This window comes from Phoenix dactylifera, chromosome 17, assembly GCF_051530095.1.
Source record: "Phoenix dactylifera cultivar Ajwa chromosome 17, Ajwa_hap1_PhDact_Kaust_v1.1, whole genome shotgun sequence".
In the NCBI taxonomy this organism is placed as follows: domain Eukaryota; kingdom Viridiplantae; phylum Streptophyta; class Magnoliopsida; order Arecales; family Arecaceae; genus Phoenix; species Phoenix dactylifera.
The window spans coordinates 18,095,669-18,121,974 of record NC_143206.1 but is presented as its reverse complement, the minus strand read 5'-3'; the positions used below and the strand labels follow the sequence as shown (position 1 = coordinate 18,121,974).

At 44.0% G+C, this 26,306-nt stretch overlaps 3 protein-coding genes across 3 annotated transcripts; 1 reads left to right on the top strand and 2 right to left on the bottom strand.

Moving 5' to 3' along the window:
- Nucleotides 1–3,381: 3,381 nt before the first annotated feature.
- LOC103721905 (uncharacterized) lies at nucleotides 3,382–6,364 on the bottom strand. The gene has a single exon (XM_088713770.2). The coding sequence runs from the start codon at nucleotides 6,086–6,088 to the stop codon at nucleotides 5,552–5,554; it is 537 nt and encodes a 178-aa protein (XP_088569896.2). The 5' UTR covers nucleotides 6,089–6,364; the 3' UTR covers nucleotides 3,382–5,551.
- A 7,758-nt stretch (nucleotides 6,365–14,122) lies between these two features.
- Nucleotides 14,123–16,806, top strand: LOC103721916 (ABC transporter G family member 6-like). The gene has a single exon (XM_008812303.6). It carries the CDS (start codon nucleotides 14,311–14,313, stop codon nucleotides 16,555–16,557), a length of 2,247 nt encoding a protein of 748 aa, XP_008810525.3. The 5' UTR covers nucleotides 14,123–14,310; the 3' UTR covers nucleotides 16,558–16,806.
- A 7,297-nt stretch (nucleotides 16,807–24,103) lies between these two features.
- Nucleotides 24,104–24,832, bottom strand: LOC103721906 (histone H4). Its single transcript, XM_008812288.5, has 2 exons — nucleotides 24,762–24,832; nucleotides 24,104–24,655 (listed from the first exon to the last, which is right to left on the bottom strand). The coding sequence occupies exon 2, from the start codon at nucleotides 24,634–24,636 to the stop codon at nucleotides 24,325–24,327; it is 312 nt and encodes a 103-aa protein (XP_008810510.1). The 5' UTR covers nucleotides 24,637–24,655; nucleotides 24,762–24,832; the 3' UTR covers nucleotides 24,104–24,324.
- Between the last annotated feature and the right edge of the window lie 1,474 nt (nucleotides 24,833–26,306).

Genomic DNA, 26,306 nt, shown 5'->3' with positions numbered 1-26,306 from the left:
GTTGGTAACCACCGTTCCTGGTTGAAATAACCTGCTCATCCAATATATGTTCTATTTGTTCTCTGCGTGCATGAACTTTGAGAAGTGGTGGCTCAACAGCAGGTAATAGGTCAGGGTGTCCAACATGGGTAGGTATATCAATAAAGGGGTCAGAAGGCATGAATATTATCTTTTTGTATGGGACCAAATCTTCAACATTAAATGTCGCACTAATCCCATAGTCATCAGGAAGATCCACAACATATGCATTCGAACTGATTTTCTTTAAGATTTTGAACGGTTCTGCACTACAAGTTTGCAATTTCTTAAACGCATCTGAAGAAAATCGTTCAAGCTTAATTCTTATCATGACGTAACCTTTTTCACTAAACTCTTTATAACGTCTGTGTAGATCAGCAAGAAATTTATATTTTAAGTTATTAAAATGACTACAATTGCTGATTTCTTGATGCAATGAATGTGGATGTGATGCAATTGATTGTGCAGATTCAAAGATTCTATACTGATGAGACATGAAAAATAGGTCTATGGGTTGCCTAGGTTTGTAATCATGCACCACTTCGAATGAATTTATGCCTATGGACTTATGAACCGAACTATTATATGCAAACTCAACTGTCGGTAATATTAAATTCCAGGTCCTAACATATGCATTTGGGTTGAGCCTATGATGTAGAAGGTTGGGCAGAAATACTCCGGGAACTAGATCAATTGCGTGTTGGATATCATGTATCGGAGAAAGTGCATCCGGAAGATCATCAGGGACTACATCATTAAACTCCTCTAGAAGGAAAACTACTATAGGGGAATGTTCAAGATTGGACTCCACATGGGTATCTTTAGCTACAAGTGTCAATTCAGGTGTCTGGCTCTCAATATCTGTCACTACCTCTTCCACAGTAGTGATGTAAAGTGGCTTGGTTGTACTTAGATCAATAGTCTCCCTTTGGGAATCATTTTGAACAAAATCTAATTCTATAGGTTCGTCTTCAAAGTCTTCTTCATAGTCTTCTATATTTGGTTCATAAACTTCTTCGACATATTCGACCTCTTGGCTCCTAGCTTCTGGTTCAGTAATCAGGTAGGTCCTAATGGAACATTGGGATGCTATATGGTCGAATTGTTGACATCTTGAGCATTGGGTTTGGTGCCCAAGAAAATGGGGAAGGATTACAGGTGGTACAACCAAACCGATTTTAGGTTGGGCTGCAACAGGGGTTGGCGGTATAGGGGTCCTAGAATTTTGCACGAGCTCACGGATCTCTTGTGTGAATTCCTTGTATCCAGCCCGCATGGTAACGATCTGTTCCTTGATAGACCTCAAAATGTCGGAATTCATGGTAGCTACAGGGATTTTAGGTTGACTGAGATAGTACTCCATATCACTACAGGTTGGCATGCAATGATGACACTGGGTGATGATGTGAAATGCAATGTCACTAATGAAACCCTAATAACTATGATGTAGGACCAAATTTGATGCAGGACAACCTACTAATGCAATCTATTATGATTTCAGAAATCAGCAAATCTTCACAATAATAACTTAAAATTTAAATGTTGCTGATTTTTACTTCGGTTATTCAGAATTAAGGATTAAGATTATTCAATTTAAGAAATTAGATTGCAATCAAGAAGTTCAGTTGTTCTGATCCTAAAGTAATTTGAGCGAATTAATGTTGAGAAACGTCCTGTTGCTAGGGTGTGCTAATTTAATATCAAGATTTAATGGGTAATAGGATGGGTTCGAAAGTGAAAGGTTTAATGTTCTGAATTTTGACAGCAATATAAGTTTTCAAAATATGGCTATCATGCAAGAGAACCAGAACATAATTAAATGAACAAGCCAGAAAAAGTAGAAACCTATCACCTGTCGGAAAGTAGACGGCTAGAGTCGTTCGCTCGTGGCTTCTCAAGCAATGGAGACGTCGTTGGATGCAGCGCAGAAACTCAGTGGTGTTGATTGCTGAACTTAGACTGTTGCACGATTGAAGTGGACGCCGAGGAGAGATGACCGGCTAGCGGTTGAAGTTGTGGAGAGGAGATGCTACTGGCGCACAAGTTGATAAAGAGCCTACTGAAGTTTGATGTGGGGACTGGTTGACCTTGGGTCCTCTGGAAGGGACTTCAGGGCGGGCCTGTTGCGGCCCGCGGGTAGAGGGGACTGGGGGTTGGGCCCGAAGGGGCCTGCGGCTTGATGGTCCCGAGGGCCTTGTCTGCGGGTCAAGGAGGGGGAAAGGGGTTCCAATGGGGTGAATGGGGATTTGGGTTTTAGGGAGGGGCGATGGGCGGTGAGGAGGATGGAGGAGCGCGTTGCAGCGGCGACGGTGGCGGATGGCGTAGTGGCGGCGAAGGGAGGGCGGAAGCTTCGGCGGCGTTGATGGTGAAGGCCGAGGGCGGTGGCCGCAGTCGGGGAAGCGCTGCGGTGGAGGTCTCGAACGATGGCGGAAGGCGGACGGCTTGGCGGCGGACGATGGGGCGGCAAACCGCGGCGGAAGATGGAAGCGCCGACGTCGGAAACGGCACTGTGGTGGAGGCGGAAGCGGCGTGCAGTCAGGGGAAGAGGGCGCGGTGGAGGGTTCGGCGGGGAACTCAGGGCGGAGCGGCACCGGCGGATGCGGCGGAGACCTCGGCGGCGACGGGAGGCGGCTCGGGCTTGGGCGGCGCGGCTGGAACCGAGTGGCAGAGTGGCGGTGGCGCGACGGCGGAGGAGCGACGACTGCCACGGCTCGGGGAAGACGAAGAGGTAACTTTTTTTTTTACTCCTTTTTTTTTTCTTTTTTTGTTTTTAAACCTTGGTTCCTGTCGGATTCGGGTTGTCGGGCGTGACCCGCTCCGATAACCCGTTAGTCCTCACGTGCAAGGCACATGATTTTTTTTTTTTTTTAAACCGGGCTAACGGGTTACGAGTTAACGGGCTCGGTACTTACCCGTTAGGGCTTTCTTCAACCTCCCTATGGCTTCGGGCGGGCGTGCCGATAATCGTGGCGGCGGCTGCGGGCGGACGGAGGGCACAGCGGCGGCCGCGGGCTTGCGGCGACCGATGGCGACCGACCGCGGGACTCCACGGCGGCGGTCCCCTCTGCAGACACAACGCAGGCAGCCGGCCTAGGCTTCCACGGGCGGCAACAGAGTGCCCGATGGTGGCGGAGCGCTCGGAGCGCGCGGCGACACTTCGGAGGAGGCGGCGCTCGGCCTGGCGGTGGCGCGATGCAGCGGCAGTGGAGCGTGGGAGTGGTGGCCGCAAGCTTGGCGGCTGGCGGAACGGGGCCGTCGAACAGGGGTTTTCCCCTCTTTTTGTCTCTGATGAGAACCGAGAGGGAGGGAGGGACCTTCTCTCTTTTTTTGTTTTGTTTTTTTTTTCTCTGGTGAAAACCGACAGAGGGGGGGCTGGTGAAAATCGAGAGAGAGAGAGCGCCTGGTGAAAACCGAGAGAGAGGGAAGAAAGGGAACGATCGTGGCTTTGGCAGCAGTGGCAAAGCCGAAGCTCTGATACCAAGTTGATGCCGCACCAATTCAGGAGGAAAACTTCAGTGTGATTTTAAATCAGAACCGAAGGAGAGGGAGAAGAGAAAGAGGAGGAGGAGGAGAAGAGGGAGAAGAGAAGAAGAGCGGAGGAGAATAGGTGGGGAGAAAATTTCTTAATTCTTCATTAACCCTAATCATGAGAATAGTCCCTTTTATATAGGGCCCAAATACACAATTTGCATAAACCCCCTTACACAACAATAAATCCTAATAAGCCCACAAATAACACAAATAAACCACAAATAAGCCCTAAAATGCAAATAAACCCAGAAATAAAATAAACCACAAATAAATCCCTAAATGCAAATAAAAGGGTCTGACTCAATCCGGGGGCTCAGGATCATCTGGATGAAGGGCTCTGATGTCCCCATCAGTTTGTTTATATTTTGGTAATGGTAAACTCGTGTTGGATGGGTACATACATGGCTAGTGATATAGATTCTAGAAAGTCTACATCCGGATATTTGATGTCTTTTTTAGGAGAAGCAATATCATGGCAATCTAAGTTATCAAAATGTATTGCTTTGTCTACTACAAATGCCGAGTATATTGCAGTTACAGAAGCGTGCATGGAACTTTTGTGAATGAAAAAATTTCTACATGAGTTGAGCCTAGAATAAAAGAAATATATACTTTATTGGGACATTCAAAGTGTCATCCATCTCTCAACAAATTTAATATTTAATTCAAGATCTAAGTATATTGATACGAGATATCATTGAGTTCGGGATGCTTTGGAGATGAAGTTACCATATCTTGAAAAGTCCAAACTGATGATAATATGTCGGATATGATGGCTAAAAGTTTTCGATAAAAAAATTGTTGCTTATAGAGAAAATGCGGGCTTAGTGGAACCCCTCACATGAGTCGGAAGAGAGAGATTTGTTAGTGTGGTCCCTTCTCACGTGGAACCCACATCAATTAAAAATTAAAAAATACAGAAAAAAAGAAAGAAAAAAGGTACTATTTTGTTAGATCGCATGATTGATTTTATCCAAATTTGGCTGAAATTTTAGTATGTTGTTTCCAGCATTGAGAGCTAAAGATTGAATGGCTTAGATCTTTGAAAAATCTTCTCCATTGATTATTTCAAGAATTAACACTTGGTGAGATTCATCCTCTATTTTGTTGTTTATTGTTAAAATCCATCTTATTAATGATAAATGTTCTTGTTTGTTTGGAAACCAAGATTAAAATCTTGATGATATTTGTGCAACTTTTAGTTGAACTAGAGAAGATCTATTATAATTCTATTATTCTAATAGTGAAAGTTTTTGGCTGGACTAGTCGAATGGTTCTTTCTTCATATCGAAGAGTTTTCCGCGTTAAAAAGTGTATTGTCTCTTAGTAGAATACTTAATTATTTTGTTTATTAATTGTTTGAGTAAATAATGAAAATTATTATTGCTTAATAAGTGGTTCAATTTAATTATATTAATTTAGAAAATGCGGCATTGCTATTTTTTGATTGCTCCTTTCAAACAGAAGGGACGATTTATATTAGCTCCTTCGCACTAATTCGGGACTTCATTCGCCGGCACTCGGAAACGAGAAGGGAAGGGAAGGTGGACGAAGAAGGTAAGAAAAACCAGAAAAAGGGACGCATGCCTTTTGCACGCCGCGCCAAATCCACCTTCACCCGTCGACTTCTCGTGATTCCTTCAACTGATCGTTCCCATGCTAAAATCTGCAGCAACGCCGATCGATGCTCCAAATTCCCTTTTTTTTTTCGAGGTAAGTTTCAAAGCAATTTAAAAGAACATAAACACCTATCAGATGACTTCCCTTCACCCTCAATCAAGTAACCAAGCCAAGAAGCAGCAACGGAGAACAAGAGCAGTATATTTATCCGCCTTCACATATACAAAACTAAGATAGCACCTTCCGGACCGAGACATGCATGTAAATATACTTCATCTCTAGCGAATAAGGGCATCGCTTTGGAGGAGGGAGAGAACACAAGAAGTATAAATTAAAGGGAAGCAAGAAGAAATAGGATGAGATATTAGCTTGATATATACCCTCATGAAGGCGAGGAGCGATCCGCCACGTCGACGCTGGTGGTGCAGAAGAGGAGGCGTCGGAAGATGAAATTGAGGAACTTCTTCGCGGCCACGCACCCCTTCTTCTTCTTGTTGTTGTTGTTGTTGTTGTTGTTTTTCTTCCTCTTCTCGTCATCCTTGTGACTGATACTGGAATGGATACTACCGAAGCTGTCCGACCTCTGGTGGAGGAAAGGGCAGACGGCGGCCTTCTCCTTAACTTTACCGAGGCACCGCTGAGTCTTCTCGGGGAAGCTCTCCTTCCTGGAGAAGGTGTAGCTCCTCAGATACATCTGCCGGCATGAGTAGCTATCCACCACCCTTGGACTTGGCCCCCACTTCCTCCTCCCATCGACGCTGCCGTTGTGGCTGGGATCGCTTCCTTCTCTACTTCTTCCGGCCACCGACTTCACAAACTCGGCGTCGGATTCCGGCCACTTGTAGAGGTTGACATAGGTCGCCCTCACCGGCACACGCGCGTCAACGCACCCCACAGACGACGTGCACACAGAGCTCATCCCTTCTCCCTCTCTGGATTACGAGGTTTTGTAACTATCTTTTAGAGAGAGTACGAAGGATTAGGGACGAGATTGGATGAGAAAAGAGCTTTGGTTGCAAGGAAATATAGAAGGGAAAGTGGGGGAGTCGGAGATGGCTGCCGATCGAGGAGAACACCGGAGGGAATTAGTGGACACGGGAGATGGACAGTGGTGGGTTTTATGGCTCAACTTTTCCTTTGTGAAATGCTTGTGTTTGTGTCTGAATGTATGATGTGGCATCATTAGCCATGAGTGACGCTGCCTGCTATCTCTTTCCTCATTCCGTCCTACAATCAGTAACTGCTTGTCGAATGATGGAGTTCGGTAATTCGGAGTTCAGTAACCTTCCACTGGATTGCCGTTTCACAAGTTGAAGGATGGTCGCAAGAGACATTTACGAGGTCAGTGGTAAGTCGTAAGGGTCGTTGGGAATTAATGGTGGCGATATGATACGTTACGTGTTTGGAAGATAGCATGTAAAGCCAAGTGCAGAGCATGATACGACTTACGAGCCACGGGTTGGGTCTCGAAAGACGATTGACAATGGGCAATCAATACGTACACTAAGCGGTTAGAGAGCCGTCAGAGTAGAGTGACTTTCGCAGTAGACAAATCAATACGTATATGCCTTGGGACCATCTGCTAAGATGCAAAATTCCACACTAAACAAACGTTAGAGACTAGTAGTTTGAACGAGCTGAGGATATGTGGATGAAGCACCGGACAATGGATTCACCAAACGAGAACAACCTGGTAAACAGGGCGGGTTGGAGATTGGGTGCACAGCTTTGTGTTGACAAGGGTCCTCATGTAGGGAACACCACCTAAGGAGCACCTGTGACGATTCGGCAATAGTTATTGGACGAATTCAGCAGAGCCTAGGCGGTACAGGTGACTACCATCTACTGCTTAGATATATTCGGGCCATTGTTTGTGGTGGAATGATCTTTCAGGCGAAGTATGATTTGGGTGTCACCATATGTGGTCAACCACTTCAGAGATCCTCGGTGGGCGGGAGAGAGGGAGTTGCCTAATGCGCTTCAAGAGCTATTGTTTTTCCACTTCTTTTTTTGTTGTATCCGTACTCGTACCCACATTATATGATACATTCGATTAGTAAAAATTTTGACAAAAACTCACTACAGTTAAGGCAGCTCAAGACTCACCAGGCAGAGGGCTCCAAAGTCGAAAACCAAAGTGAATCCACGTGGATTATCATTATGGTCACCACTGAAGGGTGGCCGTCGCCATCAACGCATGCTCCCAGTGCTCTTGGTCTCCAGAATGTGCAATCGATGAGCCTCCTTTTAAATGGAGATCACACGATTCGTGAATTCTAGCCACGAATGCATTTCTACCTTTTCTATTAAGAGGTAATGAAAGACCATTGTTGGAAAGAGAGAGAGGAAGAGTCCGTCCACTTAATTAGTTCAATCACTCACGTAAGTTTAAAACATCAAAAGGCCGTAGCCTGGAAGGAAGCAGCCAGGCCAGGCCATCATAATATGGGACTGCATCATGTGAAGGTCCTTATTACAACCGTAGTCCATACTACAAGTTTGGAAGATTAGAGAACAGATATTATATATGGATCACAATATCCAAACTGAAGACCTTCACATTATAAAAGGATGCAATATTTTGCTGAAAGTAACATGACATTCATCATACACTATCATTACAAACTCCTTTATGGCCAATGAATGATTATGATAAACATAATAGCAGAAGGGTCTATGGTATGCCACCGTCTAGTAGTAAGCAGGGTGGTAGTATTCTTACAACCATTCACCAACAATTTCTGATGGCGCTTGAAGATCAGTCAGAATGGTTCAGAACATTTTGGCAACTGATCACCAGCCAGCCAGAGCAGATAGTACTGACCAAAGGTAACCAAGCACCTGAACATGATGAAGATAGCACACTGAGCATCAATTGACAGAAGTCAATGCTTCAGAATATTCTACATATCAATTCTGATAGCAAACGTATGCAAGTACAAAGTCTGATCATATTATATCACTGCTTTTCTTTTGTGCCACCTAATTTTACTCCTGTGCAACTGCAAGGACAACTTTTTTGCTTGTGTAACCTAAGAATTGCAAAATTTGGATGTTTTATCACAGAAAAGGAAGATCACAGGTGACATGGAAAGTAGATGAGCACATTGGCAGTTGGAAGATCCAAAAAGTCCAGATGGAGTCAATTTATTTCAAGGCCAACCAACTTTTTTTTTTTTTTTTGATGGAATTCAAGACAAACCAAAACCAATTGGAAAATCGCTCATTTTTAGTTCAACTATGAAATCCAAATTGAATGAAGCTTTGAGGTACTTGCACCCCAAGCCAACTGAATTCAGCTGTGAAATCCTGATTGAATGAGATGAGCTTTGAAGTACTTGTGGCCAGAGCCAACTGATTCCGAGTATTTTAATCAACTTAATCAGACAAGGGTAGATGATTCATGGGCTTCCAATAGTTTGAGCAGTCATATACGAGACATAAAATATCAGCCCATCTCCCTTGGTTTATTTTGTGCTCATTATCTGCTAACAGAAAATGCTTCAAGAAAAACAGCTCCGTATGCCCTTGGAGAAGGTACTCAATTTTCAGTTCATTATCTCTAGAAAGGCTTCTTTGACTCCCATTCAATGTGCTGCTTGCATGGACATTTGAATCACAAAAGCATTGTGCTAATGGATACTGATTGTGGATGAATTTGCCTTCTATTTAAAAGAATCCAAAATGACAAAGCCTGGAGAAAAAGGAAAGCCATGATTTAGTAAGGGAAATAGATGCAACAACTTTAGACATTGCCCAGGGGGAAAAAAAAAAAGATCAACCACCTGCTTCGGCCTCCAAAACTGCAAAATAGTGGGCCAAGCTGGACATTTGAACTAGCACAATATCAGAGAACATTTACATTCTGATAGTCTTTCTTTTTATGTAGTTTCATCGCTGACTCCCAACAATGTTAATCTTGACAGGCAGGAAAATCAACAACTTCAGTTAACAAGATTCTTCTTGATCACCAGCAGTCCAAGTAAAACCTCATGAATAGCCAGCTACAATTGTGACAACAGTGCTACAATTGTGACAAAAATACATAATGCATGCAGATGTTGATTTATTGTTCAACATTCAATCAGGTCTCATCCTGTACAAGTTCATATTTAGATGCCCCAATTCACAGACAAGTTGCTGCAGCCGATGGAAAACCAAAGGCAATTTGTTATTCATTCATTCCCTCATGTGAATTCAGAGAAGTTGTATAAACCGTCTGTATTCATATTTATCTGTAATCAATTTTAACCAAATAAACACCATTTTCCTCGCAAACTAGAAAAATATATATTATCCTTCAGCCCTGTTTGATCTTTCTTCTGATCATTGACATTTTCAGACGGTCATTCCATAACTATGCAAGCCCTCAGTAAAAAAAGCAGCAATGGGCGTAGTAGCATAAAATGGAGTATTAGCAGCAAAGTTTCTCTCTTCATGACTGCTGATGAATTGGCATTAAGTCCAGAAAGACATACTGGACAGATACACCAACAGCAATTCGGAGCCACAACCTGTCACTGTTAGAAATGCTGTGCAAAGTTATCTGGAATGTGAAACCCACAGGCAATCCAGAAACAAAGGGCAAACAATTCTCAGAATCGTTACCAAGAACGCACAGTTCTGCTTTTACGCATCTAACTTCCAGTCAATGGCACCTGTTCAAGGTTGAAGAACTCAAGTAACTTATCAACAGGAAAAGGCTGAGAAGTTTCGCTTGTTCCCCTCTCAGCACATAACCTTAATAGTTCTTTGGCAAACCCGGAGAGTTTAGAAATCGTTCTTCACAAAGAAATTCTGCAAGAGAAATTACAGCATGCAGCTTCTTCAACATAAAGATGGAGCATGCTCCAACCTTACACAGTCTAAATACAAAACCAAGCAAGGTTAACTCTATACTATGGCATTCGACCTCTCTACAAGACCCTGGAAAGCCATATCTCATTCTTTGAAGTGATGACTGATTTTCAAGTGAATTCCAGAGCCCTTTTACCAACATTTTATGACTTTTTTGGTGGCAGTTTCTCCCATGTTTCAGCAACCAGCTGGATTATTTGAACAGAGAGTGATGTGAAGTCCAAGAACGCACTGAAAGACACATCAACATTCCAAGCAATCATTTCCAGTTCCTCCTTGCAATTTCCACACGCAACAAAAATTAAAGCACACATAAATATCCTAGAAATATTGTTCAAAAATATTATTTTAATAAAAAAGACTAATTTTTTAGATGTGCAGTAAAATAGATAGTTTGAGACCTTAATGTCCTTTGCATTTCATGTGCACTATGTGACTTTATCAGAGACCAGGTTTTTGCAACCATTTTTCAAAATAGGCTTTATGGATTGCATTAACTCTTCATCTGTCTGTTACAGGCCTTTCTGAGATCATTCAAGGAGTGTTGATATCTCATTCAGGTTCAACATAATTTTCCTTATTTCCCTTAACTTTTACTTCCAATATTGCATTGTGAAATGGCCAAAAATCGCGTATTCAGTCAGCATCTTCAGACTTAAGTGCTGTATCTGAAAAAGGTATCTCACTGTGATGGCACAAATAGGCCTAGAGTGAATCTCTGTTTATAGCATTTCCCAAAGAGCAACTGATCCTTTCAACTAATGAAATTGCATAAGAAAATATTACCACTGGTATACTACAAATAAGCTGCTCGTGACCTCGTGTGAGATAGATGATGAATCAACCTCAGTTCTCCGCAGGATGGTAATATCTGCAGAAGGCAAAAAGCAAATAGGGAACCATTAGCAAATTTGACAAATGCCTTGCCAAATAAATATAGGGAAGATCATTGGATAACAATATTCCAAGAAAGCACATGTAAGAATTGTAATTACAAGGCCTTACACAAAGATCCTGCAAAAGCTTCGAAGAGTTCCATTTTGTATGATCAATAATCAACAAGCACGAGCAGAGAGACATTCACCCAAAGATGACATGACAAGTTGCAACCATAATAACAAAAAATAAAAAATATGACTTTAGTCCACACCAAATGGCAATAAGAACTATGACCAATACCATAGTGACCCACCATACAGGATATGGTTTTTTTGGATCCTCTGACTTATTAAGTGTGACTTTATGAGCTCAGTAACTGACATTTGTTGTCTAGTGGTTCAGAAGTCTATAGTCACTGTCACTTGATGCATGATAGGAAGATACTAGTTCGTGACTAGAGATTCCTCATACATCACGTAAGTTAGAGCATCATCAAATAACATATTGCACTATAAAATAGTGACTGATCTTTTGTTAAAACATAATATTTTGCCCTTACACAAATAATAATTTTAAGTTATTGAGTAAGCCACGAGCTGTAAAAGAAAGTGGGGGCATCCTGCCACACTGTCACAGCTACTTCAACCTTTCATTTTACTCTCGAACCAAAATCAAAAAGACCAAGTTTTCAAATCTCGATATGCACTAAATATGGACTTTGTTTATAGCTTAACTGCCTAAGCCATGATCTCATACTAGAAGATAGTTCCAAACTATATCTTGGACAATTATGGACAAACTTGGCAAAACCGATGATCTTTCCTCTAATTAAAGAAAATACCATTTAATCATGTTTCAAGTTTATTACTAACAAAGTAGCGAAACTTTCTAAGTACAAGGTCGAGAGGAGTTAAAATTTTTGTAGGATGTTTTCCACCATTAGTTATCCTTCCTTCTTTCCATCACAAATGGAACTTTCTTGCAACTTTCCCATTCTACATTTACAACCAAAACAAAACATCTATACTCAGTCTACTCAGTCCAAGGACTCAATGGGAAGGTTTTATCATTAGCTACAAAAAGAAAATTATATACAATACTTATCTATTCTTAAATTATACATATTGCTTCGGATTATGTCATAAAAGAGATAAAGGTGTACCTCTTGCGCGAAGAAATTTCCATGGTTCTTACCAATAAAAAACAAGACAAAGAAAGCATCTTCTTCCTGAAATAGAGGTGAAGGAATATTTATAAGCACACAGAAAGAAAGATTTGGGGCAGTTTTAGTTGTTCAAAAATTGCTGTATTATAAAAAACTGAAAAGCTTACTGCTTTTCAGTTTTTTTATGATAGTAACAAAATTTAAAAAAAAAATAACAATAATAGTAACAAAAATTAACAATAAAATGACTTAACAAGAAAGAAAGAGCAGCTTAATGCCGAGACCCTGACTGCTTAAGGTTGGCATATAATAATATTGGCTCTAAAACTCGCAGATGATTTATTGCCAAGTGCATACCATGTGTATGTGTTTTTCCTGCACCATCAGACGATCGTATGTTGCCAGATGAACTAGTGCTTGCAAAGTCTGCAACAGCACAGCCTCTGCATCATCATTCAACATGTCCATTAATAAGTTTAAAGCATTAATGTCAGCCAACTGGATAGAAAAAGTTGCAAGCATCTTCAATGGTTTGCAGGCAATTGTCTGTAGCTAGAGTAAAAAAGAACAGTTAGCAAGATGCAGCTTTTCATATAAACCTCCCCGCGACGGGTGGAGTCGGAGGAGTTGGGGTTGGCGATCAGAGCTCTAGCGGAGGCCAGGGCTCGAGCGCGGCGCCGCTCGTCGGGGAGGGGGTCAATGTGGAGTTGAAGCCTCTCGAGAAGAAGCCGTACCATTGTTCTCGGGAGCGAGGGAGAGGAGAAGACGGGCTCCAGGGGTTTTATAGTGGAAAGAGAGACATTAAGGTGAGGATGGATGGAGATCGCGAATTCGAAAGCTTTGAGAGAAGGGAGGCAAAGGGAGGCCGATATTGGCATTCTTCATGGCACAATCAAGTCTTCCTTCAGCTTATTTGTTCAGGACAACGCTGAAGCTTCTAACAAGGTAGAATTACAGAAATCCATGCCGTTTCAACATTTCCATGCCATGCACCGATCCTCATAGCATGAAATGAAGATATTTATCATACTAACTGTAGATTGTTGAGTTGATGGATGGTGTTACTGTATATCCAAGTGGACCAGACCAACCAACTCTAGCTTGTTGGCCTACAGGAACTTCATTTAATGGGTTTCAACATATGCACGTCGCAAGAAAGTTTTTAAGGTGCAGTTTATTATTCCACCAAGTATATATGAACTCGAAGAACTTATCAGAACGTGCACATCACAATTACAAATAAAGTGGTCCATCAAAATACAAGAGAAGTAAAACTTGATGGACTTAATGTGCTTATTACCAGTGATATGATTCATGTTCACTATATCCAATGTAATGTTAAAAAAGTACATTCAATGTTTTATTGACGTACATAGGATCAGGTGCTTCATTTACATGGACCACAACCATCAATATGTATCAATGGTTGTATCTATCAGGGAAGCGACTAACTTTACATCAAATTAGTTTCAGGTTCGTACTTAAGGAGTATATAACTACCAATCAAATTGAAGCTGCCAAGATATACAAAGTTGAAAGGCAACACAAGATTTGTGGATAGCAACTTGACGCAAGGATCAAATGTAAACTAGTAAACTATAAATTAGCATGGAGAAGGAGAAGCTTAAATTAAAGAACACTTAACACGGGAGGGGATTAAGTTTGACCAACACCCCCACCCTCCCCTATATATCCTCCCTCTCTTGTAAGCTATTTGGTAGTTCTGGCTCATCTACGCATAACTAACAGCGCTCTTCCCACGTCCAAATTTCCACCCACTAGATTCTCCCTCCACCACCTTTCTTACGGAAACCCGTAAGCTTGGAACCGCCTAAGAAAACCAACCTCCCTAATTCCATTATAATCTTAATCTATTCCAATATACATAAAGACATCAAAAACAGTAGAATTAATGTAGCTAAACATCCCCACCTAATTACACTATCCCTACATAACGTATTTTCCTGCCACGTCACATTTATTTTATTAAAAATATTTATTAGTTGGACCAGGTCTACTGTCACGCGGAGGCGGTCATCAAACACTTGTCCCGATAAAGCGTTCCCAGAGAGCTCAGAAGCCAAGCCAACGGTTGTCCTCCCAGGAGAAGAAAGAAACGAAACCTCTTCCGACCTCTCACTCTTCCATCCTTCCTCACGGCTTTCGTGTTGGATTCTACCGCCGGATCCTTCCGTGACGCCGAGTCATTTACTATAAAGGGACCGATCAACACCCTATATATGTCCCGGTTCGTAGACAAGCTTCCCTACTTCGACCGGCGGTCACCACTGATGGAAGAAGCCGAGGACATCACCCGCAGCGGGCTCCTCGTCCGCCACTCCCGCCCCTCCTCCCCCCTGTGCGAGCTCCTCGAGCCCGTCGGCGAGAGCACCGACCGCTCCCCTCCCCACCGCGTGCTCGAGCTTGGCGACAGGGGAAGCCCTCCCAGCGGCGGTGACCTCAGCCCCTGTCCGCTCCCCTTCATCCTCTCCTTCACCGACCTCACTTACAGCGTCAAGAACCCCAGGAAGCTCTCCTTCTTCCCGACGTTCCTCCGCGGGAACCGCCTCGCCACGGACCTGGTCACTGCCGGCGAGGGACCCGAGGCATTCGCCCGGACCAAGACTCTCCTAGACTCGATCTCCGGCGAGGCCAGAGAGGGGGAGATCTTGGCCGTCCTGGGGGCGAGCGGGTCCGGCAAGTCTACCCTCATCGACGCTCTGGCAGACAGGATCGCCAGGGAGAGCTTGAAAGGCTCTATCACTCTCAACGGAGAAAACCTCGACGGCCGGCTTTTGAAGGTGATATCGGCCTACGTGATGCAAGACGACCTCCTGTTCCCGATGCTGACGGTGGAGGAGACGTTGATGTTCTCGGCGGAGTTCCGGCTGCCACGCACGCTCTCCTCTGCCCAGAAGCGGGCGCGGGTGCAGGCGCTCATCGACCAGCTAGGCCTCCGGCAGGCGGCCAACACCATCATCGGCGACGAGGGCCACCGCGGCGTCTCCGGCGGGGAGCGCCGACGTGTATCCATCGGCATAGACATCGTCCACGACCCTATCGTCCTCTTCCTCGACGAACCCACCTCGGGCCTCGACTCCACCAGCGCGTTCATGGTCGTCAAGGTCCTCCAACGCATCGCCCACGGCGGCAGCATCGTCATCATGTCCATCCACCAGCCCAGCTACCGCATCCTTGGCCTTCTCGACCGTCTGCTCTTTCTCTCCCGGGGCCAGACCGTCTACAGTGGGGCCCCCGACGGGCTCCCCTCCTTCTTCTCCGACTTCGGCCACCCGATACCGGAGAACGGGAACGCGACCGAGTTCGCCCTCGACCTCATCCGCGAGCTTGAAAGCACCCCCACCGGCGCCAGGTCCCTCGTCGAGTTCAATAAATCCCGGAGAGCTGCGAAGCCTTCCATGACCGCCGCCGCCACCGAGAAGCCGTCGCTCTCCCTGAAAGATGCCATCAGCGCCAGCATCTCACGTGGCAAGCTCGTCTCCGGCGCCACCGACGGCACCGGCCCGGCCTCGTCCGTGCCGACGTTCGCCAACCCGTTCTGGATCGAGATAGCGGTGCTGACCAAGCGGTCGGCCACCAACACCCGTCGCATGCCGGAATTATTCGGCATCAGGCTCGGCGCTGTGATGATGACCGGATTCATTTTGGCCACCATCTTCTGGCGGCTCGACAATTCCCCGAAGGGAGTGCAAGAACGTCTCGGCTTCTTCGCCATCGCCATGTCGACCATGTTCTACACCTGCGCCGACGCGCTTCCCGTCTTCCTCCAAGAACGCTACATCTTCATGCGAGAGACGGCGTATAACGCTTATCGCCGCTCGTCCTACGTCCTCTCCAACGCCATCGTCAGCTTCCCGCCACTGGTCGTCCTCTCCATCGCCTTCGCACTCACCACATTCTTCGCAGTCGGGCTTTCAGGCGGTGCAACAGGGTTCTTCTTCTTCTTCTTAATAATTTTAGCTTCCTTCTGGGCCGGGAGTGGCTTCGTGACGTTCCTCTCCGGCGTCATATCGCACGTAATGGTCGGATACACTGTGGTGGTGGCCATACTGGCCTACTTCCTTCTCTTCAGTGGCTTCTTTATAAACCGGGACCGGATTCCGGACTACTGGATTTGGTTCCACTATCTATCCTTAGTGATGTATCCCTATGAAGCAGTGCTACAGAATGAGTTTGATGATCCGACGAAGTGCTTCGTTAGAGGAGTTCAGATCTTCGACAACACGCCGGCGGCGAGCTTGCCGACGGCCACGAAACTGAACGTGCTGAAGGCTATGAGCAGCGCCCTGGGAACGAACTTGACCAGCAATACATGCATCACGACGGGCCCCGATATACTGAAGCAGCAGGGGGTTACTGATATCAGCAAGTGGAACTGTTTGTGGGTAACCGTGGCCTGGGGGTTCTTCTTTAGAGTGCTCTTCTACTTCACACTGCTTGTGGGGAGCAAAAACAAGAGGAGGTAGATACACATTGAAAGCAGAAACAATAAAGGAAGGAATAACAGTAGTTATTTAGAGTGATCAAACATTATTTTTTCTTTTCCTGTATTTTTTTTTCATATATATGATGAAGTAAATTCCAACATGGGATCTAAGGCCGCATTTTTCTCTCCTTTTGTTTAGTACTTTACACATATGAATATAATTTAATAATGTATCCATGTAATGTGATATTTAGAAACAGTGGAACATGAATCAAGCTTTTATTAGCTATAACATTGAATATAGTCACAATCTTTACACTAATAATAGTTGGACCATGCATGCAGTCAGCCATAAATAATCTTTGTATTTAAGTGTAGCAAACCAGAGCAGTGAACAATGCAGCAAACTAGATCGCTGGTTTCGTTGCCCGGCATTCTGAGAACTTTCTATGAACATCGGCAGAAAACATACCCCAAACATTGTACTTTTTATTTTTTTCTTAATTTGGTAAGACGTACTCATGTTAGAGCTATATGAATTGCCGTTTCAAAAAAAAAAAAAAAAAAAAAGGAACGGTGATTACAAATAGAAGCAAGCAGAGGAGTCAAAGGTGGTGGTTGGATCTTGCTTAGGCATGTGTGTCATCCTTCTTGAGACTATAGTGGAATTAGTGGATCAATTGGTGCCATGTAATTTGATATCAAATTGATGGAGAACTAGGATTAGGCTTTCTTTAATTAATTTATTTATTTATTTTTTTACGTCGGCGACTCATACAGAATGGGTGTGAATGTTGACCAAAAAGTCAGAAAGTCAAAAAACCTACATGGAGACAGAATAGAGCCTGGTCCTCCTAGATAAAATCTTCTAGATAAAAAGTTTATTCTTCAGAATGGAAACGAAAGGCATGGGATGGGATGCTTTTGGTCCAAATGCATCTCAAAGCTCCACCAAACATTTACGACGACTTTATGCTACGTCTCGTTCAAGAAAGAGCGTTCAATTGGGTCGCCTCTTCACCATTTTTTGGGCAATCTCCTCGAAGCATGCAAGCTACTTAGCCGATTGGGTTTGTGAAAAGAAACCACCAAACCTAAATAAATAAATGGTGGGAGGCCGCGGGCTGGTTTGGAGTAGTTATGACCTAGCTTCTCTGAGTCACCTCAATTAAACCAAGCACACTAATAAAGCTATGTTGTGACGCTGAGTAATGCAGTCGTATGTTAGAAGTTGATAATATTTTAATTAAATAGTCTATCTTACATTGGATTTACACTTCCAATTTGTATACATGTATAATTTGTTGGCGGTAGTTCAGCGATCAACTTCCAGAAAACCATAAGATGGTTGGCCGGAGGTTTTCCGTGCAATTTTAAAGAACCGTTCACCAACTGGGACTGAAGAGATTGTAAGGTGTAAGCCTTCTCGTCCCTCTGACTTGTACATATCCAGAAGCTTGCAAGAATTAACGGAGACAAAACCATGATAGGTGCTTTGGTATAACACAGATCTCGCATAAATTGACATTGTTGGTGCTGTTCAATCTTTAATGGAACTATTGCAACTCTCTCTCTTTCTAAGGATCCATGCAGGCGTGTGTTTAATCCCACATCGCACTATGCATTGGATAGATCTTGAATATCTATAAAGGATCAAAGAATCCAAATACTACCTTCCAATTAGTCTTTTTGAATAAAATCTTGAGTTGTGACATATAATATCAAAGCAGATCCAGTCCATGAACTATGGAGCTGGACCACAAGTTAATCGTGATGCTTGTGATTAAATTTGAATGAATTTGAACTCTTACCCTGACTCAAAAGCCAAAGAACCTAAATAGTACCTTCCAGCTAGTCTACTGACTTTTTTGGGTGATTACGATGCATGCACTCTCTCTACCTCATAGTTTGTAAAGAATAAAAGTCAGGTTTACACATCCTAGGCCTTTCAAACTGCCTCAAGGGAATTGGGCCAAGCTTGGAGTGCAAGAGTAGAGCCCAGCAGCCACCCCACACAACCCAGCAGTGCAGCCCATTACAAAAAATTAAGGGTGCGAAATATTCACATCTTAAACCATCAACGCCTTCAACATGAACCAAATGTTTGTGTATTTATGACAGTTGAGAATTGAATGATGGTTGCAGCTTAAGGTGTTCATGCTGAACATCATATGTGTAATGTCCGGGCCCACAACCTACTAGGCCCAATAAGAAATAGGCCCAGTTAAGGGTTTGGGCCCAAATTTCACTGTGGGTAGTATTATTATAATGGTTATTATAATGGTTAAAAAAAAAAAACGAAGGGATAAGACCGACAGGGAAGGGTTACCTCACCCCCTGCTGGCAGCCGATGCCGGCGCGCCGGAGACAGGGGGGGCGGCGGCCAGTCCCGGAGCAGGGAGGAATGGAGAGGATGGGACCTCTCGGAGGGGGGGTCTCATCCTCTAAACAAATTATTTAAGCCTCTGCCGGCAACCCCAAGTGACAGACCCCCTAGAATACTGAACGAGAGAGTGAGAGAGCCGAAGCCTTGGAGCCGAAGGCCAAGGAGCCCTGAAGCTCTGAGAAAGGGGAGACTACCAGGGAGGAAGCACTGCCCGACTACACCCGGCTAAAACCAGGTATGGACCCCCTGTTAATAAAATTTTAAAGTCTGGAGAAACCCTCTGTGGAGGATTTCCCCTCTGTCTCAACAACGACACAGAGAGGAGGAGATCGGCAGAAGGGAGAAGGGTCACGGGTCAGACCCATGGACCCCGGACCGGCCTGAGAATGGCCGCAGCCCAAGACCAGGCCCGATGACCACTCGGGCCGAGCCGTCTGCAGGGCACCGCAGCCTCGGCTGCGGCTACGCTAGGGCTCGGGGGGCAGCCTGGGCCGCCGGATCTGGCCGAGCCGGCAACAGAGGTGGCCACAAGGCCACCAGCTCCGGCCGGACCGCCACCTCTTCTCCGGCAAGAGGTGGTGGTGCCAGAAGGAAGGACCAAAGAAAAGAAAAGGAAGAAGGGAAGGAAAAAAAAAAAGGGGAACTCAACGGACCTTAAGGCTTCTTCCCCTCCGGCCATGCCCTGCCGTGGACGGAACAGATGGAGGCTCTCGGGTATAGCCCGGACTCCGACCCATCTCCGAGCCCCTTCCCCTCTCCGGCATCACTTCGGAGAGAGGAAGGGCCGGCCTTCCTTTTCGCCGGTGCACCGGGGGGAAACTCCCGCCTCGGTCGGTGGATCGGGGGGGAGCCTCGTCTCCCCGGTCGCCTGCGGGAGAAGAAGGGGAGGAGACAGTGGGTTCCGGTGGGGGGGCGAAGGGTCGGAAGCTAGGGTTCGGCGAAAACAAAGAAGAAAGAAAGAAAGACAAAGAAAGGAAGAAAGAGGGAAAGAGAAAGAAAGAGAGGGAGTGACGGAGGAAGAGAGGCCGTGGATTCGGCCGGAGAAGAAGAAGAAGGCCGAGGAATCGGCCGAAACACCCACGATTCCGGCGAGGGCGAAGAAGAGAAGAGAGAGGAAGAGCGTCGGAGGAGAGAGGGGTCGCGGAAGGTGAAGAGGCGGAAGCCTCTGGAAGGGGGGAGAAGGAAAAACATGAGCACGGGTTCGCGGGTCGGATCCGAACCCGAACCCGCAACCCATTAATCTTAAAAGGGAAAGCAAATGGGTTAGGTAAACCCAATGAAACCAGACCCAATTGAATATAAATCGGCCCAATTAAAGCCCAATTCAACCCAATGTAATTAATTTGGGGCCAAATTGATCCCGGATCGACCCTGACTCAGGCCCAAACGGGTCACAGTGACCCTAAACCCGAAATTAAACCCAATTGAGCTGGGAATTAAGCTTAGTGGCCAATCGGAGGGCCAATTAAGACTTATGAGCCCAGCCAAGACCCCAATACAGAGGAATTAGGCTTGGGCTAAATTTCAGGTAGAAAAGGAAATAACATATTATTATTATGACATGATTGTAGGTGACTTAGGACTCGTCACCAGGACGCAGGAGACCTAGGAGAAAGGCAAATTACGGTAAGTAACTTGTTTTAATCTTGTTGTGAATCGTGTATGTAAGTAGCCTGCCCTAATCTTTATGGATCATACATGAAATTTAACATGTTATGCATGTACTATAGGCTAAGAACGATATGTGTATCTGACATGCTCTAGTTACACAAGATATGATGATATATGCTTTATATTCCGTTATGCCTACAAAATACTAGGATTACATTACATGCTAAGATATGAGTTATGAAATATGAACATGGGTGGTACATGTCAGTCACATAATTCATAGTTGTGCACATATTATGTTTTCATAGCTCTTGTGATACATACAAAATGAATTGAATTCCATATTATGATTTTTATTAGCATGAGTATAGAGAATGATAATGATTTGCTCTAGCGGCATATTGCTTGTAAAGGGGTACCTAAGAACTCCTATTGCTACGGGCCGAATGTAACTGAGCCGGCCTTGCCAGTGGCCGATAATGACTGAGCCAGCCCCGCCAGTGGCCGACTAATAGCTGAGCAGGCCCCGCCAGTGACCAATAATGAATTCGCCGTAGCATCTATGAGGTACTACCTATACGAAGCATTATTTACTCTTAAGAGCTACTGACCCAATGTAACTGAGCCGGCCTTGCCAGTGGCCGAGAATGACTGAGCCAGCCCCGCCAGTGGCCGCCTAATAACTGAGCCGGTCCCGCCAGTGGCCGACTAATAACTGAGCAGGCCCCGCCAGTGACCAATAATGAATTCGCCGTAGCATCTATGAGGTACTACCTATACGAAGCATTATTTACTCTTAAGAGCTACTGACCCAATGTAACTGAGCCGGCCTTGCCAGTGGCCGAGAATGACTGAGCCAGCCCCGCCAGTGGCCGCCTAATAACTGAGCCGGTCTCGCCAGTGGCCAAGAATGACTTCACAGTAGTATTTAAGAGCACGACCACGGCATGCCGGTGGCACGATTTTTCCTACATGTGCATATTACATGATTTCCTGACATTGTAGGATACTGTTTTATTTACTCAGCATGGATATTTTATTATGATGATTGATTTAGTAGCATACATGTCAGCTTCTCAAACCTTGATAAGCATGGTTAGCATTTTTAGTCGATTCGACAAGATTATGCAGGATTACTTACTGAGCCGTGTAGCTCACGCCTGTTCATTTACGTTTTTTTTTAGATCACCACCAGTGACAGCCGCCAAAAGCATTTTTCTTTTGCAACAGGGCTTCTTTATTTTTGGGGATGATATAAATAAACTTTGTGTATATAAACTATGTAGAAGCTCTGTACTTTATATGAACCAGTGGGTAGTAATACCTTCTTTTGATATATACAAGTTACACTGCTTTTGACTACCTGTTGACCATGTACGAGGCTGCGTGCTATTGTGGGCGGTAGTCGGCAATAGCACGGCCGTGTCACGGAGCCGGATCCGGGGCGTGACAATATGTAACCCTGCTCCTCCTTGTAGTCTGACCGCTCATACGAGATTGGAATTTGGAAAAACAGAATTAATACTGAGCTTAAGATTTTATGCTCCGCAATTGTGTAAAAACGATAAAATACTGAGCTTAAGATTAGCTTGAATTAATATCCTCTTCATCTAACCGATTTCAGCCAAAATTGGAGTCTAAAATTTCTCATCATACGTGTTCACTGGATCGCTGACACTCATTTGATGTATTGCCTCATCAAATGACTTTTGACTAAAAAGAGAGCTAAGAGGTCCACGGACGTCCCACTAAAATATAATTTACAAGGTTTAACCCCAGCTCTTCTTAATAAATTTACATCCCGATTCGTTTTATAGCTGCTGGTTCATTGCAATAAAAACAATAATTATAATAATAATAAGATTTATTCCCACGAAATGCCCCATACTTTTATCCAAATCCAAGAAAGCTGCATTCCTGGTCATACATCTTGAAACCGGCCATAACCGATGTAGCAGATCGACCAACAAGAACCCATCATAAAGCTACAAGTCTACTAATAAAAGCCTACCACATTGCCGACCCTAGAGGTGCTCAAAGAGTCCTTTGAATTGCAAACTCTCCCTCCAACTGATGATACCTCGGCCATGAGTACGAACTGTTTTCAGAACCATACGATTAGCGGGCGATCCACATGGACGAGATGCGTGGACATGATCTTCGAGCGAGACGCAGGATATGTTACCAAAAACAGCTGATGCACAAGTCCGATTTGTTCAGCAACAAGCGCACCACGCCCAAGAGACCCTCTAGATAAGTTTTCCCCCACTGGGCCCCCACCCTGCCAGGAGAATATTCGATGCGGATAGAAATGGCCGTATGTTGGACACCCCGACCGGTTTTACTCATGCCTTTCCCACACATAAGCTCGGCTCAGCTACCCCTCTGGGCTCTGGCTCGAGTCCCAAGTGTGAGTACATCACGCCTGGCACCACTTGCTCTTTAAGAGTTGAGTCTAGCATAGGTACGGAAGAATTCTCTATCAGATACTCTCCAACAAGTAAACTTCCTTTATCTGTGGTGTTTCAAGTTGGATCCCCATCCCTTGCCTCGGAGACGCACCGCAATCTCTCCAACAATCACTGTAGTTCTACAGGGTCAGGCCAGATCTTAGTGGCAACACCTTGTTTAAATAATAACCAGCAAAAAAAATTAAATCAACAAATACAATGAAAACGTAGAAAAGAAAATTGGAGAGGATGGCCGGCGTCCTTCCCTAATCCATCATCGTAGATAGCATGTCAGACAATACAATCACCATAAACCATCTCAAATCTATCCCTGCTCAATCCTTCCTACACTTAAAATCTCTACTTCCAGAAAACACAAAGATGTGCACCATTCTAAACAGAAAACATGTTCAGTGACTGTAATACAACACCACAGATGTTCAGAGAACCAGGCAGCGACCATCATGCTCTGAAAATAATAAAATCCCTACAAGGCCAGAATGCAGAAGATGTGATGCAAGTGCCAAATACCATAAATTTTCAAGCACTTACAAATCGAATTGTTACCATAGATCCTGCAAATGGTTCTCTTGGATTGGAGGACGTCAATAAGACCTCGAACAAGACTCAAAAACAGGAAATGAGAATCTAATTCAGACTTCGCAAAACAGAGATTATTCCAACTCCTAAACAGATGAAGTTCCCAAGATTACTTCAGATGACAGATACAAACATTAGTATTACCTTTTCAAGGAAATTTAGCGTTACGAATCAATCTGCATCCTATATTTCGCTTCATGAAAGATGTCGGGGATGATATAAAGTCAACAGTTTTAAGAGAAATATACATAGAGAAGGATAAAAAAAGAGGAGAAATATCACCATTACCATAGATAGACGAATTAAGATACAAAAAAATTCAGGGCAAAACGCAGTAAAACTCTACAAACAAGAAGAAAAGAAAACACAGAAAACGCAGCATCACCGGCTTTTATACACTAAATTCCCTTTGTTATCTCACAAACACTGTAAAATATCATAGCGTTGCTTCAAAAAATAGCAACTTTAACTCTCCTTCCTTACCATCATCCAATCCAATTAGAAATATCGCATTAAAATGATCATCCAAACAGTAAGAATTGAGATAATTGAGGCAATGACGGGTCGTTGCAATCATGGATGAAAAGTACATCAAAATTTACAAAAGGAGTTCGTTCCAGCAAAAATGAACAGGCGGATATACCGCATGGATCCAGAAGAGGACACCATCAACAGAGGAAACCTACGATGGAAAAACCTACCAAAGTTCTCTACTTTTGACCATTTTCTTGACAGCAAGACTTTTCATAGAGAAGAAGCCCTAACCACCGAACCCGTAAAGTGTCCTGCCCTGCCTCTTTAGGGCATAGACAACGTCCATGGCGGTGACGGTCTTCCGACGGGCGTGCTCGGTGTAGGTGACGGCGTCCCGGATCACATTCTCCAAGAATACCTTGAGAACTCCCCTGGTCTCCTCGTAGATCAAGCCACTGATCCGCTTCACCCCTCCCCTCCTCGCCAAACGCCGGATCGCCGGCTTCGTGATCCCCTGGATGTTATCCCGGAGGACCTTACGGTGCCGCTTCGCACCGCCCTTTCCCAATCCCTTGCCTCCCTTCCCGCGGCCCGACATCCAATAGCGCGAAGCTTTCCTGTGGGAATTCAAGCAAACGTAAGCGAAACATAAGAAGAAAAATCGACAGCCTTCGCAGAACTAAACCCTAATTAAGGGAAAATGGATGGATTTGAGGATCTCACCTGAGCTCTCGAGATGATTGGGAGTTCTGGAGCGCCGGAGACGAAATGGATTGGATCTGCGAAACCGAGGGTTTGGGCGTATTTATGGTGAGGTGGGATCCGTGACGGGGATCCAGGGATGATATTTGCCGTTGATTACAGGCGGATGGACGGATGAAGTGAGCGGGGACTGGTCGGTGCGGATCGATGATGTGGCACGTGTACTGGGCGCCGTACAAAAAGTTCGGCTGAGCGGCAGGCTACGGTTCTGGGAAATGTCGATCGGGTCTGACCGCCTGACCGTGAAAACCAAATTATACATACTTAAAATCTTATTATTTTGTATACATAGTTATTTCAACATTTCTGTGAATATTATTTTGTATATACAATGAACTGCACAAATTTCTCATATTTTTATCTTTATTTTCGTATGCTTGATCTGATAGATTTTATTTGCAGAAATTTCTGAGGTATATCACTTTTACTTTATGTATGGTTGTTTAATAAAGTGGTATAATCTTGAATATATTTCTAAATACGATTCCCTTTTGTTATATTATATAAGGTCATTGGTATCATAGTATATATGATTCTTTTGTTGTTACTTGTGTGCTTGTATATATATATACACACACTAATATTGTGAAAAAATATATATGCTTTGCCGTGTAACTAAATAATTGCATGCTTTGAACATAAAAGTGAAGATATTTCAAATTGTCTTGATTGCACGAATTACCTAACGTATGGCATTTTTTTGGTTTGTTAAAGTGAAAACTAGATAATGACTTCCCAAAAATTAGATTCCTTGTCTCTTAGATATCAAAAGCAGAAAAAAATATTTTGCCTATTTGATCATAGAAAACGTTTCCCCTTGTTCTACTTGCATATATGTGCTATTTGAGATCATATTGTGAAAAAAAATGTTCTGCCATGAAGCTAGACAATTGCATGCTTTGACGTAATTCAAATTATCTTGCTTGCACAAATTATTTAACATGTTACTTTTCCTTTATTTTTTTATTTAAAATTACATAGAACTATTATGTGGATAGTATATGGATATATTTTGATCCGCACCTAACTCGTTTTCAGCCAAACCCTTAGCATGGAACCATACAAATCCATTTGGCTCAATTATAACTGGCTCCCAAATCATAAGTCCAAGATGGCCCCTCAAGAACCTAAGTTCCTTTTTTTTCTTTTAGGCTACATCGGCAGCTCACACTAGTCTCGCATAAGCCCTGTCATCTGAATCAAATGACAAAATACTATACAAACGTAGAGAAATAAGCATAGAACGGGTCTATAGAATATCTTCAGAATGATGAGTGGTAAAGGAGATGATCTAATCAGCAGTTCTATTCATCTTTCGGAACATGTACATAACTTGTAATACATCACATTTCTTCAGTAGCCCCCGAATGCCCTCTAAAAATGGGTGGTCGAGCATCTTCGGCTCCATCTGTAGAATCTACTAATCACTTTCATAGAGTTTCTCTTTAAAATGATACTTCGGGCCTCCAAAATTCGTCTTGCATGAAAGACTTCCTCCCAAATGAT